Source organism: Eleutherodactylus coqui, chromosome 6, assembly GCF_035609145.1.
Source record: "Eleutherodactylus coqui strain aEleCoq1 chromosome 6, aEleCoq1.hap1, whole genome shotgun sequence".
Lineage (NCBI taxonomy): Eukaryota > Metazoa > Chordata > Amphibia > Anura > Eleutherodactylidae > Eleutherodactylus > Eleutherodactylus coqui.
Genome location: NC_089842.1, coordinates 23,888,606 through 23,900,508, shown reverse-complemented (window position 1 = coordinate 23,900,508; position 11,903 = coordinate 23,888,606). Strand labels below are relative to the sequence as shown.

The 11,903-nt window shown below is 54.2% G+C and overlaps 1 protein-coding gene across 1 annotated transcript; it reads left to right on the top strand.

Moving 5' to 3' along the window:
- The first annotated feature begins 1,047 nt into the window (after positions 1-1,047).
- TRNAU1AP (tRNA selenocysteine 1 associated protein 1) lies at positions 1,048-11,206 on the top strand. Its single transcript, XM_066606458.1, has 7 exons — positions 1,048-1,187; positions 3,871-3,968; positions 5,117-5,216; positions 6,124-6,176; positions 7,403-7,553; positions 7,654-7,687; positions 10,947-11,206. The coding sequence occupies exons 1-7, from the start codon at positions 1,164-1,166 to the stop codon at positions 11,081-11,083; spliced, it is 597 nt and encodes a 198-aa protein (XP_066462555.1). The 5' UTR covers positions 1,048-1,163; the 3' UTR covers positions 11,084-11,206.
- The last annotated feature ends 697 nt before the right edge of the window (positions 11,207-11,903 follow it).

Below are 11,903 nucleotides of genomic sequence, written 5' to 3'. Positions count from 1 at the left end.
GCAGCCTGTGCTCCCTCCCCGGTGGCGCTCTCTCTGCGGCAGCCTGCGCTCCCTCCCCGGTGGCGCTCTCTCTGCAGTGGCCTGCACTCTCTCCCCGCAGCGCTCTCTCTGCGGCAGCCTGCGCTCCCTCCCCGGTGGCACTCTCTCTGCGGCAGCCTGCGCTCCCTCCCCGGTGGCACTCTCTCTGCGGCAGCCTGCACTCCCTCCCCGGTGGCGCTCTCTCTGCAGTGGCCTGCACTCTCTTCCCGCAGCGCTCCCTCCCCGGTGGCGCTCTCTCTGCGGCAGCCTGCGCTCCCTCGCCGGTGGCGCTCTCTCTGCAATGGCCTGCACTCCCTCCCCGGTGGCGCTCTCTCTGCAATGGCCTGCACTCCCTCCCCGGTGGCGCTCTCTCTGCAATGGCCTGCACTCCCTCCTCGGTGGCGCTCTCTCTGCAGTGGCCTGCACTCCCTCCCCGGTGGCGCTCTCTCTGCACTGGACTGCACTCCCCCCTCGGTGGCGCTCTCTCTCTGCAGTGGCCTGCACTCTCCCCGCTGGCCTGCGCTCTCTGAGAAGCTCAGCCGACGCTTTCATGTGACGCAGCAACCAGGGAAGACAAAGGAGAATGGCCGGCAATCTAAAAGTAACCCAGTGTCATGGCGTCACTGAGCCGGCGTTGTATGAAGGTGAGTGAGGAGAGGTGGCTGTTAGAGGGTTAATACTCCCTGCAGACCCCGGACTCATCCCCTCACTACTGCGTGCCCCCGCTGTACTCTGCAGGGTTGTGCAGCCGGAGGGGCTCCAGTTCTATCACTCCTGCTCTCCTGCCGTCTGGCCGCGGGAAAGCTTGAACATGATCACGTGACGCCATCACCTCCCATGAGATCATACATTCTAGCCTCTACGGGGGACCCTAATCCCGGCGGACTCAGCAGGTCTGCAGAGGTTCCGCTGCTTTCCAGCGGCTGCATGATTCTAAAATGCTCTAGCCATTATTCTCTTCATAGACAGCCTCGGCTATAGAGTCACGTGACCGGGAAGTCAGCTGACCCTCTGACGTCAGAGCTCCTTTAGTCCAATCTACTATCATCCACAAACCGCACATTGGTCGCCAACAAAATGGCAGCTCTCCGGAAGTACGTCACGTGATCCGTGCGGTCAGTGCTGGTGGGAGAAACGGCGCAGATATGGCGAGTCTGTGGATGGGAGATGTAAGTGGGAGTCCTGGAGGACGACAAGCTTTAGGGCACTTTAAGAGCGCAAGTTCAGGCAATGCTGGGCGTTGTAATGCCACATTAGATGGAGGACGTGCTGGGAGTTGTAGTCTCCACGTGGGAGGTGGGGTGGGCGTGCTGGGAGTTGTAGTCTTCACGTGGGAGGTGGGGTGGGCGTGCTGGGAGTTGTAGTGTTCACCAGGTGGAGAAAGAGTAGTGGGAAGGGGCATGCTGGGAGTTGCAGTGCCCACGAGGGAGTTTGAGGGATCCTGCTGGGAGTTGTAGTGCCCCGTCAGGGAGAGGGAGATGGGGGGCATACTAGGAGTTGTAGTGTGTAGTGACCACAAGGTATGTGGGGGGTATGCTGAGAGTTGTAGTGCCCCCGTCGGGTGGAGGGAGGCGGGGGCATGCTGGGAGTTGTAGTGCCCCCGTCGGGTGGAGGGGGGCATGCTGGGAGTTGTAGTGCCCCCGTCGGGTGGAGGGGGGCATGCTGGGAGTTGTAGTGCCCCCCCGTCGGGTGGAGGGGGGGCATGCTGGGAGTTGTAGTGCCCCAACCCCCCCCCCCTGTCGGGTGGAGGGGGGCATGCTGGGAGTAGTAGTGCCCCCGCCCCCCCCGTCGGGTGGAGGGGGGCATGCTGGGAGTAGTAGTGCCCCCCCCTGTCGGGTGGAGGGGGGCATGCTGGGAGTTGTAGTGTGTAGTGACCACAAGGTACGTGGGGGGGGCATGCTGAGAGTTGTAGTGCCCCGTCGGGTGGAGGGAGGCGGGGGCATGCTGGGAGTTGTAGTGCCCGTCGGGTGGAGGGGGGCATGCTGGGAGTTGTAGTGCCCCGTCGGGTGGAGGGGGGCATGCTGGGAGTTGTAGTGCCCCGTCGGGTGGAGGGGGGCATGCTGGGAGTTGTAGTGCCCCGTCGGGTGGAGGGGGGCATGCTGGGAGTTGTAGTGCCCCGTCGGGTGGAGGGGGGCATGCTGGGAGTTGTAGTGCCCCGTCGGGTGGAGGGGGGCATGCTGGGAGTTGTAGTGCCCCGTCGGGTGGAGGGGGGCATGCTGGGAGTTGTAGTGTGTAGTGACCACAAGGTACGTGGGGGGGGGGGGCATGCTGGGAGTTGTAGTGCCCCGTCGGGTGGAGGGGGGTATGCTGGGAGTTGTAGTGTGTAGTGACCACAAGGTACGTGGGGGGGGCATGCTGAGAGTTGTAGTGCCCCGTCGAGTGGAGGGAGGTGGGGGGGGGGGAATGCTGGGAGTTGTAGTGCCCTGTCAGGTGGAGGGAGGCGGGGGCATGCTGGGAGTTGTAGTGCCCCGTCGGGTGGAGGGGGGTATGCTGGGAGTTGTAGTGTGTAGTGACCACAAGGTACGTGGGGGGGGCATGCTGAGAGTTGTTGTGCCCCGTCGGGTGGAGGGAGGCAGGGGGCATGCTGGGAGTTGTAGTGCCCTGTCAGGTGGAGGGAGGCAGGGGGCATGCTGGGAGTTGTAGTGCCCGGCGGGGGGGGAATGCTGGGGGTTGTAGTGCCCGGCGGGGGGGGGGGGGGGGGGAATGCTGGGGGTTGTAGTGCCCCGGCGGGGGGGGGGGGATGCTGGGGGTTGTAGTGCCCGGCGGGGGGGGGGGGATGCTGGGGTTGTAGTGCCCCGGCGGGGGGGGGGGGGGGCTGGGAGTTGTAGTGCCCCGGCGGGGGGGGGGGGGTGCTGGGAGTTGTAGTGCCCCGGGGGGGGGGGGTGCTGGGAGTTGTAGTGCCCGGCGGGGGGGGGGGATGCTGGGGGTTGTAGTGCCCCGGCGGGGGGGGGGGGGGGGGGTGCTGGGGTTGTAGTGCCCCGGCGGGGGGGGGGGGGGTGGATGCTGGGGGTTGTAGTGCCCGGCGGGGGGGGGGGGGTGCTGGGAGTTGTAGTGCCCCGGCGGGGGGGGGGGGGGTGCTGGGAGTTGTAGTGCCCCGGCGGGGGGGGGGGGGGTGCTGGGGGTTGTAGTGCCCCGGCGGGGGGGGGGGATGCTGGGGGTTGTAGTGCCCCGGCGGGGGGGGGGGGGATGCTGGGGGTTGTAGTGCCCCGGCGGGGGGGGGGGGGTGCTGGGAGTTGTAGTGCCCCGGCGGGGGGGGGGGGGGTGCTGGGAGTTGTAGTGCCCCGGCGGGGGGGGGGGGGTGCTGGGAGTTGTAGTGCCCCGGGGGGGGGGGGGGGTGCTGGGAGTTGTAGTGCCCCGGGGGGGGGGGGGGTGCTGGGAGTTGTAGTGCCCCGGCGGGGGGGGGTTGGTGCTGGGAGTTGTAGTGCCCCGGCGGGGGGGGGGGTGCTGGGAGTTGTAGTGCCCCGGCGGGGGGGGGGTGCTGGGAGTTGTAGTGCCCCGGCGGGGGGGGAGGGGTGCTGGGAGTTGTAGTGCACCGGCGGGGGGGGGGGGTGCTGGGAGTTGTAGTGCCCCGGCGGGGGGGGGGGGGGTGCTGGGAGTTGTAGTGCCCTGGCGGGGGGGGGGGATGCTGGGAGTTGTAGTGCCTTGTCAGGTGGAGGGAGACGGGGAGCATGCTGGGAGTTGTAGTGACCACAAGGTACGTGGAGGGGGGCATGCTGAGAGTTGTAGTGCCGCGTTGGTTGGAGGGAGGAGGAGGGGATGCTGGAAGATGTAGTTCTCTGTCAGCTGGAGGGTTTGGTGCCGTCCTCCGGTTACCCCACCCAGCCCGTGTTACACCGTCGTCTTCCTCCACAGATCGACGAGAACATGAACGAGGCGTTCATCACTCAGGCGCTGCAGTCGATGGGGGAGACGGTCCTCAGTGTCAAGATCATCCGCAACCGCTTCACAGGGTGAGGAGCGCCGCCTGCTGCAGCGCCGGCTATAGACTTGCCCCATGGCCCCCCCTTCCCCTCCCCCCCCCCCCCCCCCCCCCCCAACCAGCCGGACGGCGTTACATACGGCACATTACTGATCAGCATGCAGAACCACCTGCTGCGTCCTGCTGATGGCTTTTCTTTAGAGCGCGTCCTTATCAGCGTACTTGTGCAGTGTATTGCGCAAGTTACATGCAGCGACTAAAACACGTTCACAAGGGTATTTGTTTCCGTATGATGTGCGATCGTGTGACGTCATAGTTGGCGTGACCCATCTGGGCGCACCAGGAGCGTACGAGCCCTTCATATCGGTGCGTGTATAAATGCGTATTCGCTGCGAATCGGTGTAATTTTGTGCGTATTTTTGTGTACATTGGCGCACACAGATACACGCTGCAGCGCTCAGAGTTGGTAGGTGTGCGTCCGTGTGAACAAGTCCTATATTCTAGTGGACAAGAGTCCCGACTGGCTGATGATTAACGCAGCGGGATGTAAACCTGTATCCTGTGTACGCAGCAGGCCGAGAAGTGATCCCGCAGCGGGAGGCGGCTGTAACTGATGGCCAGCCTTCTGCTACAACAGCAGGGATCAGTGAGAACACCGATCCCGCTGTTAACCCCTTAGATGTGCTGATGAATGTGACGTCATGGGCCTTCAACCATGTGATCGCCGAGGGCCAATGGGTTGCGATGGCAACCAGACACTGTGGCCTGTGATCTTTATTGTAGGCGAAAAGGCATTGCGGTACATAAGTACTGCAGTGCATTATCACAGCGACCGTAGCTTTTATGGTTCAAGCCTCTTACAGGCACATAAAAAATATAAAAGAAAAATGGAACAAAACCCCCGTATTTAGCACAATGTCTCCTGTTTGTATTATTAAAAGGCCGCACAAAAATAAACTTCAGCCCACAGCTCTTAGGCAGTTCTATGCGTCTCCATGGTTACAGACAACAAGTACACTGTAGTCTAATCCTTGCGGCAGATGAAGGGGGTGTAACACATGACTACAGGGCTTGTATCCATGGAGACGCATACACCCGCAGGGAGCTGCAGACACTAGAGAAAGTTTATAATGGTATGAATACAGTCGTGTGACCTGCGTTTCTGTTCCTTTCTTCCAGGGCGCTTTCTGGTTACTGTTTCGTAGAATTTCCCGAGCAGTCCTCCGCCTCCAGGTGCCTGGCCAACGTCAATGGGAAGCTGATACCCGGTGCCAACCCTGTGAGTACACCGTGCCAGGGCTAAGGGGGGGAAGTTCTGTGCCAAGTCTGATGTCACATTTAGGCTGAGGGGGCTCAAAGACCGCCAAACTGAGAGAGTCGCTGTCAGGCCCTGCAGTAGATGTAGTACGGTGTGTGGGTTAGAGTCGCCCGGCAGGACCCATAACTCTCCACTGGTGGTCACTTCGGCCCTTAAAGGGGATGTCTCATCACCGCCTTTTTCTGTAATGCAATGCCGATGCTTCGGGAAGCAGACGACACGTGTGCCCCTCTGCACCTTTCACTTGGTGGGACCACCGGAGATAACTTGTGCTTCGTGTTCTCTGGACAGATATGTGGGGTTTAGTTATTTGCATAATAAAAACATGTTTCATAGTTAAAAATACTTTTGTATGTAAAAGTGGCAATTCAGCTTTTCACCAGGCTGCGCTCCCGCCGTCCGTTAGCGGCCGCTAATGAGGTGTTATCTAACGAGTTATAAGGCCGGGATCAGAGACTTCCAGCAACTACTGCGGGGTCTACCGTGTTTCCCCGAAAATAAGACAGTGTCTTATATTAATTTTTGTTCAAAAAGGTTTAACTTTTTTTACATTGACTTTTTTAATTAACTGTTAGCAGGGCTTAATTTTGGAGTAGGGCTTATTTTTCAAGCATCCTCAAAAAGCCTGAAAAATCATTTTGCATCCTCAAATTCTGGAAAATCATGCTATGTCTTCTTTTCAGGGAAACAGGGTAGTGGTGATCGCACATAGAGCGTCGTGCCTTCACTAATGTGGTAGCTGTACTCTGAGGGCTTGGCGGCCATATTTGTTGCCACAAGCTCGTCCATAAACAAATGCAAGAAATGGCAGAATTTAGTCTTAATGGATTTTTTGATGCATAGTAACAGAATGCGCTTATTTTTTCAGCCCAAGAGATTCAAGCTGAAGCATGCGCTGTACACGAAGCCGCCGGACCCCAGGTGAGGAGATGAGCATCACTGGGGGGCTGCTGAGCGGACCCCTCACATGGTGGTGACGCACAGAAGATCAGGGGCGGGCTAGTGGTTTACTGACCTTCTTAAGGCTGTACACAGAAGACCAGGGGCGGGCTAGTGGTTTACTGACCACCTTAAGGCTGTACACAGATGATCAGGGGCGGGCTAGTGGTTTACTGACCACCTTAAGGCTGTACACAGATGATCAGGGGCGGGCTAGTGGTTTACTGACCACCTTAAGGCTGTACACAGATGATCAGGGGCGGGCTAGTGGTTTACTGACCCTCTTAAGGCTGTACACAGATGATCAGGGGCGGGCTAGTGGTTTACTGACCTTCTTAAGGCTGTACACAGATGAGTTTCGTGCGGACGGACAGAACTCCATACGTGAAACTGACTCGTTAACGTCAATCTGTTTATTTACAGCAGCGGCTTATTCATTTTCTTCTTAGACTGACGGTCCGCAATGCTAACATCGCAGCGGGTCTTATTTTTGGGCTTTTCTATTCAGGACTTCCCTATTAGTTCTTATGGGAGAAAACAAAACCTATTGAACACACGTGTGAAATGCAAACTTCATGCGTGTTTTTAAGATTTTTTTCACATGTGAGTATCGCACACGTGGTACAACCTTCACAATCTGCTCTTACAATGAAAGCGGTGGCAGAAAATTAAATATTGTATCAAAGGGTCAATCTTCTAGTGGTGGCTGCATTTTGCAGGGTCTCCTCACTGAGCCGATAGGGGACACCGCTATTAAAGCGACCCTCCCGACTTGGACAAACGAAGATGGCCGCAGCACTTCTCTGACTACCTGATGTACATTTGTATGCATCATTAGTCCAAGACCCTACATACTGCTTTGATTGGCCAGTGCTGCCCACATGATCAGCATGCAGTGTCCTAGACTACCAATGTATACACAGTGTGCATCAGGTAGTCAGAAGCGCTGCGGCCATCTTTGTTCAGAACCAGAGGGCCACTTTTCATTTTGAAGTGTTGACTTCAGATGATGTGAAGTGTAGAGTCTATTTGAGGGTCAGACTTTGTGCAACTTTCCAGCTCGTTGAGTTGTATGATTTTGGTAATATTGCCCGCAGTGTAAAGCATGGAGGTTTTCATTCTCGTTAGCCTAGCTGTATCGCTGCTCACAGGGAGGCTCTACGTGAGTCTTGGTGATGTCACATTCAGAAGCATTTTCTGGGTTTCAGTCCACCAGTGAGGAATCCGGCCGCTGAATATGTGACCGCCTTCAACTACTACTCCCAGCAGTTCCAGCAGATGTTCACCAACTGGAAGTACGACCAGAAGAACAACAGCTACACCTACCAGCAGTACGGCTACACAGCTGATACCTGGCCGGTAAGTCAGTCCGGCCTGTCCCGCTGCGGTCCACTACAGTGTATTGTGCAGGCAATGCTCTGTGAGCTCAATTAACTTTTTGCTTTCTTCCACTTTTTAGGCTGCGGAAGAGTTGGGAGAGGAGGCGACGGAAGGTGATTTAAGTTCTTGAGAACAATTAAAGATAACTACCTTACCCAACTTGTGCAGGAGCCAAAGAGAGGAAGGGCCACTTGGGACTTATTAACTAACAAACCTGATGGAATCACAGGGGTGCAGGTTGAGGGACACTTGGGAAATAGTGACCACAATATAATAACATTCCCAGCTGTCATTCAATAAGAAGCCTTATCAGGGAACGATACAAAAACTAAACTTTAGTAAAGCAAAATTTGATCAGCTGAGAACTACTATTGGTAACATGAATTGGGACAACCTCCAGACTGTAAGGGGGGCAGTAAGCGATTAAAAAGCGCTTACATTGTTAAAACAGGAAGGCAGCAAAGAAGCGCTAAAATTATACAGCAAAAAAAAAAGAAATTACCGTATATACTCGAGTACAAGCCGAGATTTTCAACACATTTTTTTTTATTCTGAAAAAGAACCCCCCGGCTTATACTCGAGTGAGGTTAAAAAAAAAACCCGCAATACTCCCCTTCCAGCCGGCATCTGTGTCCCCGGCGTGATGGTCTCCCCGGCGGTGCGGCAAGCTGCTTGAGAATTCTCCCCGCTGTCATCTTCCTGATCGGCTTTGAATTCTCCCGCCGTCAGCGCTGTTTATGTAAGCACTATGATTGGATCAAGCGCCAGCCAATCGCAGCCGGTGCTTGATTATTCACGGCAATTCAGTGAATGACATCACTGAATGCCTGTGATTGGTTTATCGAGCACTGGATGTAATTGGCTGGGGCTCAATCCAATCATATAGATTTCTTGCACAGTGCTTACGGCGGGCGAATTCAAAGCCGAGCAGGGAGACGACAGCGGGGAGAAGTCTCAAGCAGCTTGCCGCACCGCTAAGGAGACCATCGAATACATTCAAGGCTTCTAAGTGACGTGATGGACAGACCACTATTTCTTATATGGACAATCTCGAGACCGGGGTTGTACCGCTGGATTGGGCATTGCCAATGTGGTTCAATATACAAAAAGGGGTCAAGAAGAGAGCCTGGTAACTACAGGCCGGTAAGTCTCACTTCAATAATTGGAAAAATATTCAAGGGTTTTCTGAGAGACGCCATCCTAGAATACCTCAAGGAGAACAACGGAATAACTCCTCACCAGCATGGGTTCATGAGAGGTGGAGCATGTCAGACCAATCTCATCAGCTTCTACGATGAAGTAAGCACTAGGCTGGACCTGGGAGAGTCTATTGATCTCGTATATCTGGACTTCTCTAAAGCCTTTGACACCGTGCCACATAATAGGCTGATATATAAAATGAGGCAGCTCGGACTGGGCGAAAACCTGTGTAAGTGGGTAAAAAATTGGCTCAATGATAGAAAGAAGAGGGTGGTAATAAATGGTGCGTACTCTGATTGGGCCACCGTTGCTAGTGGGGCGCCACAGGGTTCAGTATTAGGCCCCATTCTGTTCAATATATTTATCAACGACCTGATAGAGGGGCTGCACAGTAAAATATCAATATTTGCAGATGATAGAAAATTATAAAGGACAACTAACACAACGGAGGACAATGTGCGGCTACAAAAGGACCTAGATAAACTGGGGGCTTGGGCAGAAAAATGAAGTTCAATGTTGATAAATGTAAGGTTATGCACATGGGCAGGAGAAACGGATGTCACCAATATACACTAAATAGGGTACTGCTAGGGAAAAGTGATATGGGAAAAGACTTGGAGGTACTAGTGGAGCAATCAATGCCAGTCAGCTGCTGCAAAAGCTAATAGTCTTGGGGTGCATTAAAAGAGGTATAAGGGCGAGGGACGAGAACATTACTCTCCCACTATATAAGGCACTTGTCAGGCCTCACATGGAATACTGCGCACAGTTCTGGTCACCGGTGCTCAGGAAAGATGTTACAGTGCTGGAGGGGGTTCAAAGAAGGGCAACTAAACTAATACATGGAATGAAGGGACTGGAATACCCAGAGAGGCACCAAAATTGGGATTATTTACCCTGGAAAAAAGACGGCTACGGGGTGATCAAATAACTATGTATAAATACATGAGGGGACAATACAAGGATCTCTCCCAGGATCTGTTTATACCCAGGACTGCAACGGTAACAAGAGGGCATCTGCTACGATTAGAGGAAAGATCTACAGGATATAGACATTCGGTTACCAGTGTGCTGTTTATCAAGGTCTTACATTCAGGTCGGAACTTTCAAATGTTGATCCAGGGTTTATTCTGGCTGCCTTTATGGAGTCCGGAAGAAATTGTTTCCCCCCAAATGGGCTAAATTGGCATCTGCCTCATTGGGGTTATTTTTTTGCCTTCCTCTGGATCAACAGGGGGGTGGGGGGGTGCTGGAGACGGGCTGAAGTGGATGGGCATTGTCTGCCTTCAGCCTAACATACTATGTGACTGTTCTCTTGTCAGAATGATGATTGCGCACTTCTTGGCCGCCTTCATGGGACGTATTTGCCAGAAGCTTCCCACAAGGGAAAAGACGCAGTAAATAAACTGCAAATTTTGCCGCACGTTTTCTTGCGGATCTGCCGAGGGTTTGACCCTCGTAGTTCAAGGGTTGAAATTTCGGTTCTGAAATTTTTCACTTTGTGCGAAGGGGATTTTTGAAACCTGCACATGGCTCGTACCGTAAATGCTGCGCAATTTCCACAGAAAAGCTTGCTACCGAAACTCCACAGCTTTTCTTACTATGTGTGAAAGTGGCAAAAGTCTGCAGCTTGTGGTTGACCAACTTTTGCAGCTGTTATAAGGCATGCTGGGAGTTGTAGTATCATCCTATGATGATTAATAAGGGATGTGCATGCTGTAGGTAAATATAACGAATCTCCTCCCACGTGATATGCCGTAGGGGTCACATGTCCCCTTCACACACCATGCCATACTACTATCTGCAGCACATTAGCTGTTACATCTGGCTGGCTCCCTGCTGTAATGGCTGGGATTGGAGTTAACTCCATTTATGGTACCTAAACCCCTTAGATGCCACCTTCAATGCTGCCCACTGCACATAAGTGGTTTTATAGAATGAAAGCCCACCCGTGCCCCCTGTGTGATGCCTTCATATAACATTGACACATTACCCTGGGATATGTAGATGGTGTAGGACACGTAGCTGCACCACAGCCGGGGAACCACAGCTTCAATACTGTGCTCTCTGGTTAGGTTGAGCCACCGGTTGCAGCCCCCTGACTTGGAGACCACCATGAATCTAGTTCTGTGTCTCGCCATTTACAGCTGTTCTTGCTCTGTCTGTTCCCAGACCCGGACCCCCAGGTGGACGTGGCCGAGGCCAATAAACAGTTCATGGAGCAGAGCGAGGAGCTGTACGACGCCCTGATGACCTGCCACTGGCAGCCGCTGGACACCGTCACATCCAAAATACTGCCCGAATCATGACACCCCCTGCACACGCAGACCCCACCCTGCCCTCCCGGACCTGTTGGTGGTCACCAGCGGGGCTCGTTCTGTATATTTGTTCATATTGCTGTATGTTATTAAAGTTGCCATGTACTTCTAAAGGTGCCGTATGTGATGTGTGATGGGAGAAGCTGCTAAGTAGTGGATGTGGTTCATAGATTGGGATGCACATATTTAGAGATCCTGCCCAGGACACGGACTTGTGAGCGGACGGAGAACTTAAAGGGGTATCCAGGAATGGTGTTTAATGGCCGCTGTTGGTGCAGTCTGTGGGACTCTTGAGAATGTATATGCAGACTAGAGGGGGTGGAACCCAAGAGTACACCGACATGTGGGGTGGGCTGGAGCCTAATACTACGCTGTCCAGAGCAGTGTAGTATTGCGTTCCGCCCCCTGCAGCCTACACATGCATTGTCCTGTCCTTGGGAAGATGGAACAATACCTCTGCAGCGCCACATCTTTTACACATGCCTTATAATAACGGCTGGGGATTGTGAGCCGAAGCCAGAATAACCATGCGCTGCAGAGAGATTGTTCCATCTCCCTTATTTGCATATTTCCTAGAGGAGCATGCATGACCTTGTAAGTCTCCTCGCACCTTCTAGATGCTCTCCTTAAGGAGTAGCGATACCCGTCCTGACCCACATCTATAGGCCTCTCACTAGTCAAGCCAGAAATATAACCACTAATGAGGGGGAATCACCCAGAAACAGCTGTCTGTGTATGGTGATGCTGGCTTTGGCTCACAATTCCCAGTCGTTGTTTATAAGGCATCTTTGAAAAGTCTGACATTGACTTG

Bases quoted from the DNA above. Each gene is read 5' to 3' on its own strand.
- TRNAU1AP (XM_066606458.1), top strand. From the start codon at position 1,164: ATGGCGAGTCTGTGGATGGGAGAT. The intron at 3,969-5,116 runs GTGAGGAGCGCC...CCTTTCTTCCAG, and splicing joins ATCCGCAACCGCTTCACAGG to GGCGCTTTCTGGTTACTGTT. The intron at 7,554-7,653 runs GTAAGTCAGTCC...TCCACTTTTTAG, and splicing joins ACACAGCTGATACCTGGCCG to GCTGCGGAAGAGTTGGGAGA.